General features: G+C 45.5%; 1 protein-coding gene across 1 annotated transcript in view; it reads left to right on the forward strand.

The window, feature by feature from the left end:
• The window catches only part of MAP3K7CL (MAP3K7 C-terminal like), a 45915-nt gene that overhangs the window by 9977 nt on the left and 11821 nt on the right, over window positions 1-24117 (forward strand). Inside the window, exons 3-4 of the mRNA XM_038766370.1 lie at window positions 7920-7981; window positions 23516-23631. Coding sequence (XP_038622298.1) covers window positions 7920-7981; window positions 23516-23631 — 178 coding nt within the window. The remainder of the gene's footprint in view (window positions 1-7919; window positions 7982-23515; window positions 23632-24117) is intronic.

Consider the following 24117-nt stretch of genomic DNA (forward strand, 5'->3'; position numbering starts at 1 on the left):
CCTCTCTGGTCCCCCCTTCAGCCTCTCCGACTTCTCTGGTCCACCCCTGGACTCCCTGACGTCTCTGGTTTCCCCCCCTAAACCTCTCTGGTCCGTCGCCCCAGCCTCCTGGTCTTCTCTGGTCCCCCCTCCAACTTCCCCAACTTCTCCGGTCCACCCCCGGCCTCCCTGACTTCTCTGGTCTCCCCCCTATACCTCTCTGGTCCATCCCCCCAACCTCCTGGACCTCTCTGGTCCCCCCTTCAGCCTCTCCGACTTCTCTGGTCCACCCCCGGCCTCCCTGACATCTCTGGTCTTCCCCCCTAAACCTCTCTGATCTGTCGCCCTGGCCTCCTGGTCTTCTCTGGTCCCCCCTCCAACCTCCCCAACTTCTCCGGTCCACCCCCGGTCTCCCTGACATCTCTGGTCCCCCCCCCAAACCTCTCTGGTCCCCCCCCCCAAACCTCTCTGGTCCGTTCCCCCCAGCCTCCTGGACCTCTCTGGTCCCCCCTCCAACCTCCCCAACTTCTCCGGTCCACCCCCGGCCTCCCTGACGTCTCTGGTCTCCCCCCCCAAAACCTCTCTGGTCCATCTCCCCCGGCCTCCTGGACCTCTCTGGTCCCCCCTCCAGCCTCCCCAGCTTGAGAAGCGGCGTGGCTCAGTTGAAAGAGCTCGGGCTCTGGAGTCAGAGTTCATGGGTTCAAATCCCGGCTCTGCCAATTGTCAGCTGTGTGACTTTGGGCAAGTCACTTCACTTCTTTGGGCCTCAGTTCCCTCATCTGGAAAATGGGGGTGAAGACTGTGAGCCCCCGCGGGGCAACCTGATCACCTGGTAACCTCCCCAGCGCTTAGAACAATTATTATTATTATTATTATTACCCCCAGCCTCCCTGACACCTCTGGTCTCCCCATCCCGGCCTCTCGACCTCCGGCTCAAGGGAGGTCTGGGGGCCGCGCTGTCCATCCCCGCTGGACCGAAGACCCCCAGGCCCATCCTGGGTTTTCCCTCTGTTGGCCGCATGCTTACCAGCCCCCGTTCTTCTTCCCTCTTCACCCCACTACCACCCTCACCCGCATTCAGTGGGCACCCACTGTGTGCAAAGCGCCATACCGAGGGCCTTGGTAGACATGGCCCCTGCCCAGAAGAAGCTTACAGGCCAGAGGGAGAGACGGGCATTAATACAACTCTCCATCTCCAAGGTCCTTTCCCTTCTAATAATAATAATAATAATAATGGTATTTGTTAAGCGCTTACTTACTGTTCTAAGCGCTGGGGGGGATACAGGGTGATCAGGTTGTCCCACGGGGGGCTCACAATCTTAATCCCCATTTTCCAGATGAGGGAACTGAGGCCCAGGGAAGCTAAGTGACTTGCCCAAAGTCACACAGCTGATAAGTGGCAGAGGCGGGATTAGAACCCATGACCTCTGACTCCAAGCTCCGAGCCACGCTGCTTCTCTCCTCCACAACTTTTTTTTCCGGACCACTCCATCCACTTTTTCCCCATCCACTCCATCCACTTTTCCCCCATCCACTCCATCCACTTTTCCCCCGTCCACTCCATCCACTTTTCCCCCATCCACTCCATCCACTTTTCCCCCATCCACTCCATCCACTTTTTCCCCGTCCACTCCATCCACTTTTTCCCCGTCCATTCCATCCACTTTTTCCCCGTCCACTCCATCCCTCTCCTCCCCTTACTCCCCAAGCAGGCGTTTTACCGGACTCCCGCTGTGTGCTAAGCACTGGACAGGACACCTGTTGTGTTCAGAGCATTGTCCTATGCACTTGAGAACACACAATTAAATCAATCCATCAACGGTATTTATTGAACGCTTACTATGTGCAGAGCCCCGGGAGAGCCCAATACAACAGAATTAGCAGACCCGATCCCTGCCGACAACGAGCTTCCAATCTAGAGGAGAAATGCTCCTTGCCCTGAAGGGGCTTCCACTCTAATGGCGGTGGCGGGCAAACGCAAAATAGACCTAGGTAGAAGAGGAGTCATGGTAAAATTGAGGGAAAGAGATGAACAGAAGTGAATAATAATGGCATTTATTAAGCGCTTACTATGTGCAAAGCACTGTTCTAAGTGCTGGGGGATACGGGGGGCTCACAGTCTTAATCCCCATATTCCAGATGAGGGAACTGAGGCCCAGAGAAGTGAAGTGACTCGCCCAAAGTCACCCAGCTGACAAGTGGCGGAGCAGAGATTTGAACCCATGACCTCTGACTCCAAAGCCCGGGCTCTGTCCACTGAGCCACGCCGCTTCTCTGCTTCTCTGAATAGAGAACAGTGCTGGGCACATAGTAAGTGCTTAACAAATACCATCATCATCATCAAGCGCTTAGTACAGTGCTCTACACACAGCAAGCGCTCAGTAAATACGGTTGAGTGAATGAATCAATAAACCAGTAAAGCGCTGAGGTGGCTATTGGGAAGACAGGGCCAGGGATTTGGAGATTAGTGAGGTGAGCATCCTTGAAGAGGGGGCTTGGAAGGAAGTCAGTCAATCAGCTGTATTTATTGAGCGCTCACTGTGTGCAGAGCACTGTATTATGTCCTTGGAAGAGGACAATATAATATAACAGACACATTATAACTACATTCATTCATTCATTCATCCAATCTATTTATTGAGCACTTACTGTGTGCAGGGCACTGTACTAAGCGCTTGGGAAGTCCAAGTTGGCAACGTATAGAGACGGTCCCTACCCAACAGTGGGCTCACAGTCTAGAAGGGGGAGACAGACTAGACAAAACAAGTAGGCAGTGTGACTCATTTAATAATAATAATAATAATAATATTATTATTATTAAAACATAAGCAGCGTGGCTCAGTGGAAAGAGCCCGGGCTTTGGAGTTGGAGGCCGTGGGTTCAAATCCCGGCTCCGCCAATTGTCAGCTGTGTAACTTTGGTCAAGTCAATCAATCACTCAGTCGTATTTATTGAGCGCTTACTGTGTGCAGAGCACTGTACTAAGCGCTTGGGAAGTACAAGTTGGCAACATCTAGAGGCGGTCCCTACCCAAAAGCGGGCTCACAGTCTAGAAGGGGGAGACAGAGAACAAAACAAACATACTAACAAAATAAAATAAATAAAATAAAGTCACTTCTCTACACCTCAGTTCCCTCATCTGGAAAATGGGCATGAAGACTGTGAGCCCCCCGAGGGTCAACCTGATCACCTTGTAACCTCCGCAGCGCTTAGAACAGTGCTTGGCACATAGTAAGCGCTTAACAAATGCCATCATTCTAATTATTATTATTATCCTCTGGGCCTCAGTTCCCTCATCTGGAAAATGGGGATGAGGACTGCGAGCCCCACGTGGGGTGACCTCATTACCTTGTATCTACCCCAGCACTTAGAACAGTGCTTGGCACATAGTAAGTGCTTAATAAATGCCATTATTATTATTATTATTAGATATATATATATATATAATTTATAACAATATAACAGTCAGTGAAAGGTAATACAATCTTTGATTCAGAAAATTGGATTCCTCTAGGCTGAAAGCTCACTGTGGGCAGGGACTGTGTCTGTTTACTGTTATATTGTCCTCTCCCAAGTGCTTAGTACAGGGCTCAGCACACAGTAAGCGCTCATTCATTCATTCATTCATTCAATCAATCGCATTTATTGAGCGCTTACTGTGTGCAGAGCACTGTACTAAGCGCTGGGGAAGTCCAAGTCGGCAACATATAGAGACGGTCCCTACCCCACAGCGGGCTCACAGTCTAGAAGGGAAATACAGTTGACTGATTGGGAGTCAGTGTGGCTGTGCAATCAATCGGTCAGTGGTATTTATCGAGCACTGACTATGTGCAGAGCACTGTACTAAGCGACAGAGAGTTCATTGCAACCCAGATTGCAGTCTGGAGGGGCGGGCAGAGGAATAAGCTCATTTCTCCGGGCCTCAGTGACCTCATCTGGAAAATGGGGATGGAGACTGTGAGCCCCATGTGCCACAGGGACATGTACTACAAGCGCTTAGTACAGTGCTCTGCACACAGTAAGCGCTCAATAAATACGATTGAATGAATGAATGGATGTGCCCATCCCAATTTGCTTGCATCCACCCCAGCGCCTAAGACAGTGTCTGGCACGTAGGAAGTGCTTAATACCACTTTAAAAAAATAGGTGAACATGGTTAGAGGAGCACTTTAGATCCATCAATCAATAGTATTTATTGAGCACTTACTATGTGCAGAACACTGGACTGAGTGCTGGAGAGAGGATGATACGTTAATAAATGGACAATGACTCTCCCCTCTTTCAAAGCCTTATTGAAGACCCATCTCCTCCAGACTAGGAGCCCCCCTTTCAATAATAATAATAATAATAATAACAATAATAATAACGTTGGTATTTGTTAAGTGCTTACTCTGTGCAGAGCACCGGACTAAGTGCCAGAGGGAGGACGATACGATAATAAATGGACAATGACTCTGCCCTCTTTCAAAGCCTTATTGAAGACCCATCTTCTCCAGACTAGGCACCCCCCTTTTATTAATAATAATAGTAATAACGTTGGTATTTGTTAGGCGCTTAATCTGTGCAGAGCACTGGACTAAGTGCCGGAGAGAGGACGATACATTAATAAATGGATAATGTCTCTATATGTTGCCAACTTGTACTTCCCAAGCGCTTAATACAGTGCTCTGCACACAGTAAGCGCTCAATAAATATGATTGATTGATTGATTGATTGACAGTGACTCTCCCCTCTTTCAAAGCCTTATTGAAGACCCATCTCCTCCAGACTAGGCACCCCCCTTTTAATAATAATAATAGTAATAACGTTGGTATTTGTTAAGCGCTTACTCTGTGCAGAGCACCGGACTAAGTGCCGGAGAGAGGATGATACGATAATAAATGGACAATGACTCTCCCCTCTTTCAAAGCCTTATTGAAGACCTATCTCCTCCAGACTAGGCACCCCCCTTTTATTATTATTATTATTATTATTATTATTATTATTATTAATAATAATAATAATAATAATAACGTTGGTATTTGTTAAGCGCTTACTCTGTGTAGAACAACAGACTAAGTGCCGGAGAGAGGACGATACGATAATAAATGGACAATGACTCTCCCCTCTTTCAAAGCCTTATTGAAGGCCCATCTCCTCCAGACTAGGTGCTCCCCTTTTATTAATAATATTAATAATAATAATAACGTTGGTATTTGTTAAGTGCTTACTCTGTGCAGGGCACCGGACTAAGTGCCGGACAGAGGACGATACGTTAATAAATGGACAATGACTCTTCCCTCTTTCAAAGCCTTATTGAAGACCCATTAGAGAAGCAGTGGAAAGAGCCCGGGCTTTGGAGTCAGAGGTCATGGGTTCAAATCCTCGCACTGCCAATTGTCAGCTGTGTGACTTTAGGCAAGTCACTTCACTTCTCTGTGCCTCAGTTCCCTCATCTGTAAAATGGGGATTAAGGCTGTGAGCCCCCGGTGGGACAACCTGATCACCCTGTAACCTCCCCAGCGCTTAGAACAGTGCTTTGCACATAGTAAGTGCTTAATAAATGCCTTCATTATTATTATTATCTCCTCCAGACTAGGCACCCCCCTTTTAATAATAATAATGTTGGTATTTGTTAAGCGCTTACTCTGTGTCAATCACTGTTCTAAGTGCTGGGATGGAGGCAAGGTGATCAGGTTGTCCCTCAGGGGGCTCGCAGTCTTCATCCTCATTTTACAGATGAGGGAACTGAGGCCCAGAGAAGTGAAGTGACTCGCCCAGAGTCACACAGCAGACAAGTGGCGGAGCTGGGATTAGAACCCATGACCTCAGACTCCCCAGCCTGACTCTTGCCACTGAGCCACACTGCTTTTCTCTTCTCCCCCTCCCTCCAGCATCACCCCAAATTGTTCCCTTTGTTCTTCCCCCGCTCCCGGCCCTAAAGCACATATATCCCTATTTATTTATTTGTATCGATGCCTGTCTCCCTCATCTAGACTGTAGGCTCGTCGTGGGCAGGGAATGTGTCCATTTATTATCGTATCGTGCTTTCCCAAGCGCTCAGTACAGTGCCGTGCACACAGTAAGCTCCCAGAGAAGCAGCGTGGCTCAGTGGAAAGAGCACAGGCTTTGAAATCAGTGGTCATTCATTCATTCATTCAATCGTATTTATTGAGCGCTTACTGTGTGCAGAGCACTGGACTAAGCGCTTGGGAAGTCCAAGTTGGCAACATAGAGAGACGGTCCCTACCCAACAGTGGGCTCACAGTCTAGAAGGGAGTCATGGGTTCAAATCCCAGCTCTGCCAGTTGTCAGCTGTGTGATTTTGGGCAAGTCACTTCACTTCTCCGGGCCTCAGTTACCTCATCTGTAAAATGGGGATGAATTAATTAATGATGGCATTTATTAAGTGCTTACTTTGTGCAAAGCACTGTTCTAAGCACTGGGGAGGTTACAAGGTGATCAGGTTGTCCCACGGGGGGCTCACAGTCTTAATCCCCCATGGAGATTAATTAATTCATTAATGATGGCATTTATTAAGTGCTTACTATGTGCAAAGCCCTGTTCTAAGTGCTGGGGAGGCTACAGGGTGATCAAGTTGTCCCACGGGGGGCTCACGGTCTTAATCCCCATTTTCCAGATGAGGTAACTGAGGTCCAGAGAAGTGAAGTGACTGCCCAAAGTCACCCAGCTGACAAGTGGCGGAGCCAGGATTCAAACCCACGACCTCTGACTCCAAAGCCCGGGCTCTTTCCACTGAGCCACGCTGCTTCTCTGTGAGCCCCCACCCATGGGACAACCTGATCACCTTGTAACCCCCCCAGTGCTTAGAACAGTGCTTTGCACATAATAATAATAATAATAATAATGATAGTATTTGTTAATCGCTTACTATGATGATGATGGCATTTATTAAGTGCTTACTATGTGCAAAGCACTGTTCTAAGCACTGGGGAGATACAAGGTGATCCAGTTGTCCCACGTGGGGCTCACAGTCTTCATCCCCATTTTCCAGATGATGGAACTGAGGCCCAGAGAAGTGAAGTGACTTGCCCAAAGTCACCCAGCTGACAATTGGTGGAGCCGGGATTTGAACCCATGACCTCTGACTCCAAAGCCCGGGCTCTTTCCACTGAGCCACACTGCTTCTCTGTGAGCCCCCACCCATGGGACAACCTGATCACCTTGTAACCCCCCCAGTGCTTAGAACAGTGCTTTGCACATAATAATAATAATAGTGATAGTATTTGTTAAGCACTTACTACGATGATGATGATGGCATTTATTAAGCACTTACTATGTGCAAAGCACTGTTCTAAGCGCTGGGGAGATACAAGGTGATCGGTTGTTCCACGTGGGGCTCACACACTTAATCCCCATTTTCCAGATGAGGAAACTGAGGTCCGGAGAAGTGAAGTGACTTGCCCAAAGTCACCCAGCTGACAAGTGGTGGAGTCGGGATTTGAACCCATGACCTCTGACTCCAACGCCCAGGCTCTTACCACTGAGCCACGCTGCTTCTCTGTGAGCCCCCCTTGGGACCACCTGATCACCTTGTAACCTCCCCAGCGCTTAGAACGGTGCTTTGCACGTAGTAAGCGCTTGATAAATGCCATCCTCATCATAGTAAGTGCTTAACAAATACTATCATTATTATTATTATGTGTAAAGCACGGTTCTAAGCACTGGGGAGGTTACAAGGTGATCATTATTATTGTTATTATTATTATTTAACAATTATTTAACAATTAATTATTTAACAATATAACAATTATTATTGTTACGGACAGAACGGAGGAATGAAATGGGCCCATTCCCCGCCCGCAACGAGCTCACGGCCTAGAGATCCGATGGTGACCCCAGCAGAGTGTCACCGGAGTGTGTTTGTGTGCGTGTTTGCGAGGCCGGCCTTCGCGGCCTCGCTTCACACCTCTCACCGCTCCGATCTCCCTTCCCTGCAGACGCCGATTCCCAGGAAGAAGCCGTTCCCTCGGCCTTCCCAGACCTGGACCAGCAGCTCCAGGTAAATCCACTGGGAACGAAGCCCGGGCCCGGGTGACACGGGGACTTACGGGGGGTCTCATCCCTGCTCCGTCGCTTGCCTGCTGGGTGACCTTGGGCATAAATTTATTCTATTTATTTTATTTTGTTAATATGTTTTGTTTTATTCTCTGTCTCCCCCTTCTAGACTGTGAGCCCGCTGTTGGGTAGGGAACCGTCTCTCTATGTTGCCCACTTGGACTTCCCAAGCGCTTAGTCCAGTGCTCTGCACACAGTAAGCGCTCAATAAATCCGATAGAATGAATGAATGAATGTGAGCCCGCTGTTGGGTAGGGACCGTCTCTCTATGTTGCCAACTTGGACTTCCCAAGCGCTTAGTCCAGTGCTCTGCACACAGTAAGCGCTCAATAAATGCGATGGAATGAATGATTGAATGTGAGCCCGCTGTTGGATAGGGACCGTCTCTCTATGTTGCCAACTTGGACTTCCCAAGCGCTTAGTACAGTGCTCTGCACACAGTAAGCGCTCAATAAATATGACGGAATGAACGAATGAAGTCGCTTCGCTCCCCTGGGCCTCTGTTCCCTCATCTGGAAAATGGAGGTCGGTTACTGTTTTATCAAGAAGCAGCGTGGCTCAGTGGAAAGAGCCCGGCCTTTGGAGTCGCCAACTTGTACTTCCCAAGCACTTAGTACAGTGCTCTGCACACAGTAAGCGCTCAATAAATACGATTGAATGAATGAATGAATGAAGGGAGTCAGAGGTCATTGGTACAAATCTCTGCTCCGCCACTTCATTCATTCATTCATTCAATCGTATTTGACAGGGGGAGACGGACGTTAATATAAATAAATAAAATCACAGCTACGTACATAAGTATACTCTCCCAAGTGCTTAGGGCAGTGTTTTGTGCACAGTAAGTGCCCAATCAATCATTCAATCAATGGTATTTACTGAACGCTTACTATGTGCGGAGCACCACGCGTTCGGGAGAGGACAACACAACAGATATGTAAATAAAATAATTTATTTTTAATATAATTTATAAAATATATAGTTTATAAATATAATTCATGATAAAAATAAAATAAAATAAAAAATAAAATCACAGTATACTCTCCCAAGCGTGTAGGGCAGTGCTTTGTGCACAGTAAGTGTCCAATCAATCATTCAATCTGAGCGCTTACTATGTGCGGAGCGCCACGCGTTCGGGAGAGGACGACACAACAGATACATAAATAAAATAAAATAATTTATTTTTAGTATAATTTATAAAATATATAACATAAATATAATTTAGAATAAAAATAAAATAAAATAATAAATAAAATCACAGCATGCTCTCCCAAGCGTGTAGGGCAGTGCTTTGTGCACAGTAAGTGTCCAATCAATCATTCAATCTGAGCGCTTACTATGTGCGGAGCAGCACGCGATCGGGAGAGGACGACACAACAGAATTACCAGAAACATTCCCTATCCTTGCAGACTAGAGGGGAAGACAGACGTTAATATAAATAAATAAAATGACAGCTACATACATAAGTATACTGTCCCAAGTGCTTAGGGCAGTGTTTTGTGCACAGTAAGTGCCCAATCAATCATTCAATCAATGGTATTTACTGAACGCTTACTATGTGCGGAGCACCACGCGTTCGGGAGAGGACGACACAACAGATACATAAATAAAATAAAATAATTTATTTTTAATATAATTTATAAAATATATAATTTACAAATAAAATAAAATAAAATAATAAATAAAATCACAGCATACTCTCCCAAGCGTGTAGCGCAGTGCTTTGTGCACAGTAAGTGTCCAATCAATCATTCAATCTGAGCGCTTACTATGTGTGGAGCGCCACGCGTTCGGGAGAGGACGACACAACAGATACATAAATAAAATAAAATAATTTATTTTTAGTATAATTTATAAAATATATAACATAAATATAATTTAGAATAAAAATAAAATAAAATAATAAATAAAATCACAGCATGCTCTCCCAAGCGTGTAGGGCAGTGCTTTGTGCACAGTAAGTGTCCAATCAATCATTCTATCTGAGCACTTACTATGTGCGGAGCACCACGAGTTCGGGAGAGGACGACACAACAGATACATAAATAAAATAAAATAATTTATTTTTAATATAATTTATAAAATATATAATTTACAAATAAAATAAAATAAAATAATAAATAAAATCACAGCATACTCTCCCAAGCGTGTAGGGCAGTGCTTTGTGCACAGTAAGTGTCCAATCAATCATTCAATCTGAGCGCTTACTATGTGCGGAGTGCCACGCATTCGGGAGAGGACGACACAACAGAAATAGCAGAAACATTCCCTATCCTTGCAGTCTAGAGGGGAAGACAGACGTTAATAAAAATAAACAAAATCACAGCTACGTACATAAGTGTACTCTCCCAAGTGCTTAGGGTAGTGTTTTGTGCACAGTAAGTGCCCAATCAATCATTCAATCAATGGTATTTACTGAACGCTTACTATGTGCGGAGCAGCATGCGTTCGGGAGAGGACGACACAATAGATACATAAATAAAATAAAATAATTTATTTTTAATATAATTTATAAAATATATAATTTACAAATATAATTTAGAATAAAAATAAAATAGAATAATAAATAAAATCACAGCATGCTCTCTCAAGCATGCAGGGCAGTGCTTTGTGCACAGTAAGTGTCCAATCAATCATTCAATCTGAGCGCTTACTATGTGCGGAGCGCCACGCGTTCGGGAGAGGACGACACAACAGATGCATAAATAAAATAAAATGATTTATTTTTAGTAGAATTTATAAAATATATTATTTATAAATATAATTTATAATAAAATAAAATAATAAATAAAATCACAGCATGCTCTCCCAAGCGTGTAGGGCAGTGCTTTGTGCACAGTAAATGTCTAATCAATCATTCAATCTGAGCGCTTACTATGTGCGGAGTGCCACGCGTTCGGGAGAGGACGACACAACAGATACATAAATAAAATAAAATAATTTATTTTTAGTATAATTTATAAAATATATTATTTATAATAAAAAAATAAAATAATAAATAAAATCACAGCATACTCTCCCAAGCGTGTAGGGCAGTGCATTGTGCACAGTAAGTGTCCAATCAATCATTCAATCTGAGCGCTTACTATGTGCGGAGCGCCACGCGTTCGGGAGAGGACGACACAACAGAATTAGCACAAACATTCCCTATCCTTGCAGACTAGAGGGGAAGACAGACGTTAATATAAATAAATAAAATGACAGCTATGTACATAAGTATACTCTCCCAAGTGCTTAGGGCAGTGTTTTGTGCACAGTAAGTGCCCAATCAATCATTCAATCAATGGTATTTACTGAACGCTTACTATGTGCAGAGCACCACGCGTTCGGGAGAGGACGACACAACAGATACATAAATTAAATAAAATAATTTATTTTTAATATAATTTATAAAATATATACTTTACAAATAAAATAAAATAAAATAATAAATAAAATCACAGCATACTCTCCCAAGCGTGTAGCGCAGTGCTTTGTGCACAGTAAGTGTCCAATCGATCATTCAATCTGAGCTCTTACTATGTGCGGAGCACCACGCGTTCGGGAGAGGATGACACAACAGATACATAAATAAAATAAAATAATTTATTTTTAGTATAATTTATAAAATATATAATTTATAAATATAATTTAGAATAAAAATAAAATAAAATAATAAATAAAATCACAGTATGCTCTCCCAAGCATGCAGAGCAGTGCTTTGTGCACAGTAAGTGTCCAATCAATCATTCAATCTGAGCGCTTACTATGTGCGGAGTGCCACGCGTTCAGGAGAGGACGACACAACAGATACATAAATAATAGTATAATAGTATAATAGTATAATAATAGTATAATTTATAAAATATATTATTTATAATAAAAAAATAAAATAATAAATAAAATCACAGCATACTCTCCCAAGCGTGTAGGGTAATGCTTTGTGCACAGTAAGTGTCCAATCAATCATTCAATCTGAGCGCTTACTATGTGCAGAGCGCCATGCGTTCGGGAGAGGACGACACAACAGAAATAGCACAAACATTCCCTATCCTTGCAGTCTAGAGGGGAAGACAGACGTTAATAAAAATAAATAAAATCACAGCTACGTACATAAGTATACTCTCACAAGTGTGTAGGGCAGTGCTTTGTGTACAGTAAGTGCCCAATCAATCATTCAATCAATGGTATTTACTGAACGCTTACTATGTGCGGAGCACCGCACGTTCGGGAGAGGACGACACAACAGATACATAAATAAAATAATTTATTTTTAATATGATTTATAAAATATATAGTTTATAAATATAATTTATGATTAAAATAAAATAAAATAAAAAATCACAGTATGCTCTCCCAAGCGTGTAGGGCAGTGCTTTGTGCACAGTAAGTGCCCAATCAATCATTCAATCAGTGGTATTTACTGAACGCTTTCTATGTGCGGAGCACCACGCATTCGGGAGAGGACGACACAACAGATACATAAATAAAAGGAAATAATTTATTTTTAATATAATTTATAAAATATATAATTTACATGCTTAGAGCAGTGTTTTGTGCACAGTAAGTGCCCAATCAATCATTCAATCGATGGTATTTACTGACGCTTACTATGTGCGGAGCACCACGCGTTCAGGAGAGGACGGCACAACAGATACATAAATAAAAGGAAATAATTTTTTTTGATATAATTTATAAAATATATAATTTACATGCTTAGAGCAGTGTTTTGTGCACAGTAAGTGCCCAATCAATCATTCAATCGATGGTATTTACTGACGCTTACTACGTGCGGAGCACCACGCGTTCGGGAGAGGACGACACAACAGATACATAAAGAAAAGGAAATAATTTATTTTTGATATAATTTATAAAATATATAATTTACATGCTTAGAGCAGTGTTTTGTGCACAGTAAGTGCCCAATCAATCATTCAATCAGTGGTATTGACTGAACGCTTACTACGTGCGGAGCACCACGCGTTCGGGAGAGGACGACACAACGGATACATAAATACAATAAAATAATTTCTTTTAATATAATTTATAAAATATATAATTTATAAATATAATTTATAATAAAAATAAAATAAATAATAAATAAAATCACAGTATACTCTCCCAAGTGTGTAGGGCAGTACTACCCTGACAGTCTAGAGGGGGAGACAAGACATTAATGTGAATAAATATTAATCAAAACGATGGATTGATTAATAATGACATTTATTAAGCTATCATTATTGATCAATCTGTCGTTTTATTAATATTTATTTATTGATTATTGATTGATCAATACGGACGGCGCCCTGCTTGCCAGCTAACGGGGACGGGAGGCCGACTGATGGTACCCGTACCTTGGGGCCATTGATGCCCACGCCGGTGAGCTAAGAAGGGAGACGGCACAAGATAAGACTCTCCCAGGCGCTTAGTACAGTGCTCTGCAAGCAGTAAACTCATTCAATCTGTCAATCAGTGGTACTAACTGAGCGCTTACTGTGTGCAGAGCACTGTACTTTATGCTTCAGAGAGTACGTGGGCAGGGAACGTGTCTTCTACCGTTCTGTGGGGCAGGGGATATCTCTTTATGGTTGCATTGTAGTCTCCCAAGCGCTTAGTACAGTGCTCTGCACCCGGTAAGCGCTCAATAAATACAATTGAATGAATGAATGAATGAATAAATACCACCGATCAATTGGTAACAGAGTCAGTACGCACGTTCCCTCCCCACAATGAGCCAATGAATCAATCAGTGGTACTTATTGAGCGCTTACTGCGTGCAGATTGCTGTACTAAGCGCTTCGGAGAGTACGTGGACAGGGAATGTGTCATATATTGTTATTCTGGAAAGAGAATGTCTGTTGGTTGTTGTCGTCTTGTAGTCTCCCAAGCTTAGTCTTCGTGCATTGAGTCATTCATTCAATCGTATTTATTGAGCGCTTCCTGTGTGCGGAGCACTGTACTGAGCGCATGGAAAGTACAATTCGGCAACAGATAGAGATGGTCCCTACCTTATAAGTCGGGGGGGGGAGACAGGCAACAAAACAAAACAAGTAGACAGGCGTCAATACCATCAAAATAGATAAATAATAATAATGATGGCATTTATTAAGTGCTTACTACGTGCCAAGCACTGTTCTAAGCGCTGGGGGAGATGCAGGATCATCAGGTTGTCCCACGCGGGGCTCACAGTCTTCATCCCCATTTTCCAGATGAGGGAACTGAGGCCCAGAGAAGTGAAGTGACTTGCCCAAAGTCACACAGCTGACAGTTGGTGGAGCCGGGATTTGAACCCATGACCTCTGACTCCAAAGCCCGGGCTCTTTCCATTCAGCCACGCTGCTCCTCTATCATCATTGATAAAATAAATGGCGTAATAAATATGTACAAAAATAGTCCAGTGCCCCACACCCAGTAAGCGCTCAATAAATAGGGTGGAATTGGATGAGTGAATGGATAATAATAATAATAATAATGATGGTATTTGTTAAGCGCTTACTATGTGCAAAGCACTGTTCTAAGAGCTGGGGAGGTTACAAGGTGATCAGGTTGTCCCACGGGGGGCTCACAGTTTTTTAATCCCCATTTTCCAGATGAGGTCACTGAGGCCCAGAGAAGTTCATTCATTCATTCATTCATTCATTCATTCATTCATTCATTCAATCGTATTTATTGAGTGAAGTGACTCGCCCAAAGTCACCCAGCTGACAGTTGGCGGAGCCGGGATTTGAACCCATGACCCCTGACTCCAAAGCCCGGGCTCTTTCCACTGAGCCACGCTGCTCCTCTATATTCATTCATTCAATTGTATTTATTGAGCGCTTACTGTGTGCAGAGCACCGGACTGAGCGCTTAGGAAGTACAAGTTGGCAACATCTAGAGACGGTCCCTACCCAACAGAGGGCTCACAGTCTAGAAGGGGGAGACAGACAACAAAATCAATCAATCAATCAATCAATCGTATTTATTGAGCACTTACTGTGTGCAGAGCACTGGACTAAGCGCTTGGGAAGTCCAAGTTGGCAATGTCTAGAGACGGTCCCTACCCAACGGTGGGCTCACAGTCTAGAAGGGAGAGACAGACAACAAAATCAATCAATCAATTGTATTTATTGAGCGCTTACTGTGTGCAGAGCACTGGACTAAGCGCTTGGGAAGTCCAAGTCGGCAACATCTAGAGACGGTCCCTACCCAACAGCGGGCTCACAGTCTAGAAGACAAAACATATTAACAAAATCAATCAATCGTATTTATTGAGCGCTTACTGTGTGCAGAGCACTGGACTAAGCGCTTGGGAAGTCCAAGTTGGCAACATTCATTCATTCATTCATTCAATCGTGTTTATTGAGCACTTACTGTGTGCAGAGCACTGGACTAAGCGCTTGGGAAGCACAAGTCGGCAACATATAGAGACGGTCCCTACCCAACAGTGGGCTCACAGTCTAGAAGACAAAACATATTAACAAAATCAATCAATCAACCGTATTTATTGAGCGCTTACTGTGTGCAGAGCACTGGACTAAGCGCTTGGGAAGTCCAAGTTGGCAGCATTCATTCATTCATTCATTCAATCGTATTTATTGAGCGCTTACTGTGTGCAGAGCACTGGACTAAGCGCTTGGGAAGTACAAGTTGGCAACATATAGAGACAGTCCCTACCCAACAACATATAGAGACGGTCCCTACGCAACGGCGGGCTCACAGTCTAGAAAAATAAACAAATTAAATAAAGAAAATAAAATAAGACATGGTCTTTGTCCCACATGGGGCTTACTGTCTGAGCGAAAAATAAGCCGAGGCAACCACAGCCTTTCCCTTTCCCTTCCCAAGGGAAAAACGTCTCTTTGAAACCATTTTTCCTCACCGCACACTGTGAGCCCACTGTTGGATAGGGACCATCATCATCATCATCAATCGTATTTATTGAGCGCTTACTGCGTGCAGAGCACTGTACTAAGCGCTCGGGAAGTCCAAGTTGGCAACATATAGAGACCCAATCTAAAAGGGACCGTCTCTATATGTTGCCAACTTGGACTTCCCGAGCGCTTAGTCCAGTGCTCTGCACACAGTAGGCGCCCAATAAATACGATTGATTGATCAGTAAAGTCCTTTAACTCGTTCAATTGCCCTCTTGCCCGCCGGGAGACAGCCGTTCGACATCCTACGCATCATTGATGAAGTAAATGCGGTAATAAATATGTACCGAAATAGCCCAGTGCCCCCCGCCCTGTAAGCGCTCAATAAATAGGGTGGAATGGGATGAGCGAATGGATCGCGGGCACCGGAGCTCCCTCGCCCCTTTCACTCCCAGCCACTTGCTCCATGGCTCTGGAATGCCGGGCACCATTATTAGACTTTCCGGATTGGGAAAGGGAGCCAACGAGAGGGCCCGCGAACCCCGCGCCAAATGATTTATTTCCCTAGCCAGGTCATTCCGTGAGCACCGGGCCGCTGACCTCCGGGATTTTCCCGGCGCTAGGCCAGGAATGTGTGCGTGTTTGGGCCTGTAATAAGCGGTGCTTCTATTTCCACCGAGTCCCGACAGCCCTGGGCAGGAATAGCCGGGGAGGAATTCCGCACGCCGGCTCCCTCAACGCCGGGCCGGAGCGTGGGGCGGGAAGGGGGCGCCCCCGTGACTCGGTTTCCCCTCCTCGGATGGGGCCCACCACGGTGGAGCGGGTGCGATCAATGTTTTCGACAGGAAGACTCATTCATCTCTTCGGTCGTATTGGTGGAATGCTTACTGGGTGCGAAGCACTGTACTAAGCGCCGGGGAGAGAACGGTACAACAATAGTAAGCGCTTGATAAGTACAGTGCTCTGCACATAGTAAGCGCTCAATAAATACGATTGATTGATTGATTGATAAGCGCTCTAGACTGTGAGCCCACTGTTGGGTAGGGACCGTCTCTATAGGTTGCCAACTTGGACTTCCCAAGCGCTTAGTACAGTGCTCTGCACACAGTAAGTGCTCAATAAATACGATTGATTGATTGATAAATGCCATTAATAATAATAATAATAATAACAATGATGGCATTTATCGAGCGCTTGCTATGTGCAAAGCACTGTTCTAAGCGCTGGGGAGGTTACAAGGTGATGAGGTTATGTTGCCAACTTGTACTTCCCAAGCGCTTAGTACAGTGCTCTGCACTCGGTAAGCGCTCAATAAATATGATTGATTGGTTGATTGATTGATAAATGCCATTAATAATAATGATAACAATGATGGCATTTATCGAGAGCTTGCTATGTGCAAAGCACTGTTCCAAGCGCTGGGGAGGTTACAAGGTGATGAGGTTATGTTGCCAGCTTGTACTTCCCAAGCGCTTAGTCCAGTGCTCTGCACACGGTAAGTGCTCAATAAATATGATTGATTGGTTGATTGATTGATAAATGCCATTAATAATAATAATAATGATAACAATGATGGCATTTACCAAGCGCTTGCTATGTGCAAAGCACTGTTCCAAGCGCTGGGGAGGTTACAAGGTGATGAGGTTATGTTGCCAGCTTGTACTTCCCAAGCGCTTAGTCCAGTGCTCTGCACATGGTAAGCGCTCAATAAATACGATTGATTGGTTGATTGATTGATAAATGCCATTAATAATAATAATAATAATGATGGCATTTATCGAGTGCTTACTATGTGCAGCGCACTGTTCTAAGCGCTGGGGAGGTTACAAGGTGATGAGGTTATGTTGCCAGCTTGTACTTCCCAAGCGCTTAGTACACTGCTGTGCACACAGTAAGTGCTCAATAAATACAATTGATTGATTGATTGATAAATGCCATTAATGATAATAATAATAATAATAACAATGATGGCATTCATCGAGCGCTTACTATGTGCAGCGCACTGTTCTAAGCGCTGGGGAGGTTACAAGGTGATGAGGTTATGTTGCCAACGTGTACTTCCCAAGCGCTTAGTACAGTGCTCTGCACACAGTAAGCGCTCAATAAATATGATTGGTTGATTGATAAATGCCATTAATAATAATAATAATAATAATAACAATGATGGCATTTATCGGGCGCTTACTATGTGCAAAGCACTGTTCTAAGCGCTGGGGAGGTTACAAGGTGATGAGGTTATGTTGCCAACTTGTACTTCCCAAGTGCTTAGTACAGTGCTCTGCACACGGTAAGCGCTCAATAAATACGATTGATTGGTTGATTGATTGATAAATGCCATTAATAATAATAATAATAATAATGATGGCATTTATCGAGTGCTTACTATGTGCAGCGCGCTGTTCTAAGCGCTGGGGAGGTTACAAGGTGATGAGGTTATGTTGCCAACTTGTACTTCCCAAGCGCTTAGTACAGTGCTCTGCACACAGTAAGCGCTCAATAAATATGATTGGTTGATTGATAAATGCCATTAATAATAATAATAATAATAATAACAATGATGGCATTTATTGGGCGCTTACTATGTGCAAAGCACTGTTCTAAGCGCTGGGGAGGTTACAAGGTGATGAGGTTATGTTGCCAACTTATAGTTCCCAAGCGCTTAGTACAGTGCTCTGCACTCGGTAAGCGCTCAATAAATGCGATCGAATGAATGAGGTTGTCGCACGGGAGGCTCACAGTCTTAATCCCCATTTTACAGACGAGGGAACTGAGGCACGGAGAAGTGAAGGGACTTGCCCAAAGTCACACAGCTGACAATTGGCGGAGCCGGGATTTGAACCCACGACCTCTGACTCCAAAGCCCGGGCTCTTTTCCCTGAGCCACGTTATAATAATAATAATAATAATTGTTATTATTATTATTATTATTATTATTATTATTATTAAACGGACACATTCCCTGCCCACGAGGCGCCCGCAGCCTGGAGGAGCGTGGCCCGGTGGAAAGATCCCGGGTCTGAGAGTCGCAGGATCTGGGTTCTAATCCAGGCTCGTTTGTTTGTGTGACCTTGGCCAAGTCACTTCACTTCCCCGGGCCTCAGTCCTCCCGCTTTCCCTCCTATTTAGGCACTTAGTACAGTGCCCTGCCCACAGTAAGCGCTCAATAAATAAGACCGAATGACTGACCGCGAGCCCCACGAGGGACGGGGACTGTGTCCAATCTGATGACCTTGGATCCATCCCAGAGTTTAGATTAATAATGACGGTATTTGTTAAGCGCTTACTACGTGGGCTTACTGAGGCCCAGAGAATAAGAATAATAATAATAATGATGGTATTTATTAAGCGCTTACTATGTGCAAAGCACTGTTCTAAGCGCTGGAGCACTGTTCTAAGTGCCGGACACATAGTAAGCGCTTAAGAAACAACATAATTAGAGAAGCAGCGTGGCTCGGTGGAAAGAGCCCGGGCTTTGGAGTCAGAGGTTGTGGGTTCAAATCCCGGCTCCGCCAATTGTCAGCTGGGTGACTTTGGGCTAGTCACTTCACTTCTCCGGGCCTCAGTTCCCTCATCTGGAAAATGGGGATGAAGACTGGGAGCCCCACATGGGACAACCTGATCACCTTTGTAACCTCCCCAGCGCTTAGAATGGTGCTTTGCACATAGTAAGCGCTTAATAAATGCCATTATTATTATTATTATTATAATTGTGACATTTGTTAAGCACTTATTCATGGGTTCAAATCCCGGCTCCGCCCATTGTCAGCTGTGTGACTCTGGGCAAGTCACTTCACTTCTCTGTGCCTCAGTTCCCTCATCTGGAAAATGGGGATGAACCCTGTGAGCCCCCCGTGGGACAACCTGATCGCCTTGTATCCCCCCCAGCGCTTAGAACAGTGCTTTGCACATAGTAAGCACTTAACAAATACCATTATTATTATTATTATTATCCCCGACTGTTCCCCGGTGACCAGCACAGACTATTTGAACCCTTTCATTCATTCAATCGTATTTATTGAGCGCTTACTGTGTGCAGAGCACTGGACTAGAGAGGGGACGGAGCGGCCAGCGTCAGGCCCGCCGCCCCAAAGACCATCAGTCCCCTCCGAAATCGTGCGTCTGGGTCGGAATCAATCAATCAATCAATCAATCAATCGTATTTATTGAGCGCTTCCTGTGTGCAGAGCACTGTACTAAGCGCTTGGGAAGTCCAAGTTGGCAACATGGAGAGACGGTCCCTACCCAACAGTGGGCTCAACCGTCTGGGACTGTCTCTATATGTTGCCAACTTGGACTTCCCAAGCGCTTAGTACAGTGCTCTGCACCTAGTAAGCGCTCAATAAATACGATTGATGATGATGATGGAAGAGCCAACCGGACGATCCCTGGAGAAGCAGCGTGGCTCAGTAGGAAAGAGCCCGGGCTTTGGAGTCAGAGGTCACGGGTTCAAATCCCGACTCCGCCAATTGTCAGCTGGGTGACTTTGGGCGAGTCACTTCACTCCTCTGGGCCTCCGTTCCCTCATCTGGAAAATGGGGATGAAGACCGGGAGCCCCACGTGGGACAACCCGATCACCTTGTATCCCCCCCAGCTTGGCACATAGTAAGCGCTTAACAAATACCATTATTATTATTATCCTCAGCTGTCCCCCGGTGACCAGCGCAGACTATTCGAACCCTTCCACTCATTCAGTCGTATTTATTGAGCGCTTCCTGTGCCCAGCGCAGACTATTCGAACCCTTCCATTCATTCAGTCGTATTTATTGAGCGCTTCCTGTGACCAGCGCAGACTATTCGAACCCTTTTATTCATTCAGTCGTATTTATTGAGCGCTTCCTGTGACCAGCGCAGATTATTCGAACCCTTTCATTCATTCAGTCGTCTTTATTGAGAGCTTCCTGTGTGCAGAGCACTGTACTGAGCGCTTGGGAAGTCCAAGTTGGCAACATAGAGAGACGGTCCCTACCCAACGGCGGGCTCACAGGCTAGGACGCTGACTGTCCCTTGTCCGTCCACCCATCCCTGGCTCTCCCCCGGTGACCGGGCCCGGCCCGTCCAACGCCCCGACCGTGGGGCGGTGCCCTCGAACTCCCAACCTTGGGCCCAGGGATGGACGCCAGGGACTTTCCGAGGGTTGGGTCGGCTCTATTATAGGTCTGCCACGTGCCGACGGGCCGGGCCCACGTTCCCGGAGCGGTTCTGGTAGCCTGTTAAATCCGTCCAGCCACCGGATGCACCTCGGGAACCTCAGTGACCCCTCCGCTTCCATTAATAATAATAATAATGGCATTTATTAAGCGCTTACTATGTGCAAATCACTGTTCTGAGCGCCGGGGAGGATACAAGGTGATCAGATTGTCCCATGTGGGGCTCCCGGTCTTCATCCCCATTTTGCAGATGAGGTCACTGAGGCTCCGAGAAGTGAAGTGACTCGCCCAAAGTCACCCAGCTGACAAATCAGAGAAGCAGCGTGGCTCAGTGGAAAGAGCCCGGGCTTTGGAGTCAGTGGTTGTGGGTTCAAATCCCGGCTCCGCCAGCTGTCAGCTGGGTGACTTTGGGCAAGTCACTTCACTTCTCTGTGCCTCGGTTCCCTCATCTGTAAAATGGGGATTAAGACGCTGAGCCTCACATGGGACAACCTGATCACCTTATAACCTCCCCAGCGCTTAGAACAGTGCTTTACACATAGTAAGCGCTTAATAAATGCCATCATCATTATTATTATTAATTGGCGGAGCCGGGATTTGAACCCGTGACCTCTGACTCCAAAGCCCGGGCTCTTTCCACTGAGCCACGCCGCTTCTCCGTTCCCAAGCCCAGACCACTGCTCTCCCCCCTGCTCCGGGAGGTCTTCCCTGATTAATCCCCCCAAACCACAAATAGCAGTAGCAATAATAATAATAATGGTATTTGTTAAGCGCTTACTATGTGCAAAACACTGTTCTAAGAGCTGGGGGGATACAAGGTGATCAGGTTGTCCCACGGGGGGCTCACAGTCTTCATCCCCATTTTACAGATGAGGGAACTGAGGCCAAGAGAAGTGAAGTGACTTGCCCAAAGTCACACAGCTGAGAAGTGGCGGAGACGGGATTTATTACTCTATTTATTTTACTTGGACATATTTATTCTATTTATTTTATTTTGTTAAAGTGTTTTGTTTTATCGTCTGTCTCCCCCTTCTAGACTGTGAGCCCACTGTTGGGTAGGGACCGTCTCTAGACGTTGCCAACTTGGACTTCCCAAGCGCTTAGTCCAGTGCTCCACACACAGTAAGCGCTCAATAAATACGATTGAATGAATGAATGAATGAATTCACTTCTCTGGGCCTCAGTTCCCTCATCCGTAAAATGGGGATGAATACTGTGAGCCCCCCGTGGCACAATCTGATCACCTCATATCTTTGCACATAGCAAGCGCTTAACAAGTGTCATTATTATTATTATTATTATTATTATTATTATCTTCTAGACTGTGAGCCCACTGTTGGGTAGGGACTGTCTCTAGATGTTGCCAACTTGGACTTCCCAAGCGCTTAGTGCTCCGCACACAGTAAGCGCTCAATAAATACAAATGAATGAATGAATGAATGAATGCACTTCTCTGTGCCTCAGTTCCCTCATCCGTCAAATGGGGATGAAGACTGGGAGCCCCCCGTGGGACAACCTGATCACCTCGTATCTTTGCACATAGCAAGCGCTTAATAATAATAATAATAATAATAATGTTGGTATTTGTTAAGCGCTTACTATGTGCAAAGCACTGTTCTAAGCCCTGGGGTAGATACAAGGTGATCAGGCTGTCCCACGTGGGGCTCACAGTCTTAATCCCCATTTTACAGATGGGGTAACTGAGGCCCAGAGAAGTGAAGTGACTTTGCCCAAAGTCACCCAGCTGACAAGTGGCAGAGCCGGGGTTTGAACCCACGACCTCTGACTCCAAAGCCCGGGCTCTTTCCACTGAGCCACGCTGCTTAACAAGTGTCATTATTATTATTATTATTATTATTATTATTATTATCTTCTAGACTGTGAGCCCGCTGTTGGGTAGGGACCGTCTCTCTATGTTGCCACCTTGGACTTCCCAAGTGCTTAGTCCAGTGCTGTGCACCCAGTAAGCGCTCAGTAAATAGGATGGAATGAAGGAATGAATGTGAGCCCGCTGTTGGGTAGGGCCCGTCTCTCTCTGTTGCCAACTTGGACTTCCCAAGCGCTTAGTCCAGTGCTCTGCACCCAGTAAGCGCTCAATAAATACGATTTAATGAATGAATGAATGTGAGCCCGCCGTTGGATAGGGCCTGTCTCTCTCTGTTGCCAACTTGGACTTCCCAAGCGCTTAGTCCAGTGCTCTGCACCCAGTAAGCGCTCAATAAATACGATTTAATGAATGAATGAATGTGGGCCTGCCGTTGGGTAGGGCCCGTCTCTCTCTGTTGCCAACTTGGACTTCCCAAGCGCTTAGTCCAGTGCTCCGCACCCAGTAAGCGCTCAATAAATGCGATTGAATGAAGGAATGAATAAGTACGATTGAACGAGTGAACTCAGGGGGTCGCGGGGACCCTGGAGGATTTGGGGGGCGAGAGGGGGGGGACTTGGTGGACGCTGATGGTGACACAGACCTCAGTGATGTGGTGTGGCCTCTCCCCCAAAGCCTCTCCCTCCCTGCCATGGCAACAAGGAGTCCATACAAGTGTTCAAGCAGCACTGCCAGATCGCCGAAGAATACCACGAGGTCAACAGGGAGATCGCCCGGCTTCAAGAGAGGAAGTGAGTCCCCCCCTTGTCCCCCTGTCACCCTGCCTCAGGCTCCCACCTTGGGAGGGGACCAGTCAATCAATCAATCAATCGTATTTATTGGGCGCTTACTGGGTGCAGAGCACTGGACTAAGCGCTTGGGAAGTCCAAGTTGACCACATATAAAGACAGTCCCTACCCAACAGTGGCCTCACAGTCTAGAAGGGGAAGACGGACAACAAAACCAAACGTATTAACAAAATCAAATCAATAGAATAGATATGTACGAGTAAAATAAATAGAGTAATAAATATGGAATAATGATGATGGCATTTGTGAAGCGCTTACTATGTGCCAAGCACTGTTCTAAGCGCTGGGGGGGGGGATACAAGGTGATCAGGCTGTCCCACGTGGGGCTCACAGTCTTCATCCCCGTTTGACAGATGAGGGAACTGAGACTCAAGGAATAATGATAATAATGATGATGATGGCATTTGTGAAGCGCTTACTATGTGCCAA

This window comes from Tachyglossus aculeatus, chromosome 24, assembly GCF_015852505.1.
Source record: "Tachyglossus aculeatus isolate mTacAcu1 chromosome 24, mTacAcu1.pri, whole genome shotgun sequence".
NCBI classification, from domain to species: Eukaryota; Metazoa; Chordata; class Mammalia; order Monotremata; family Tachyglossidae; genus Tachyglossus; species Tachyglossus aculeatus.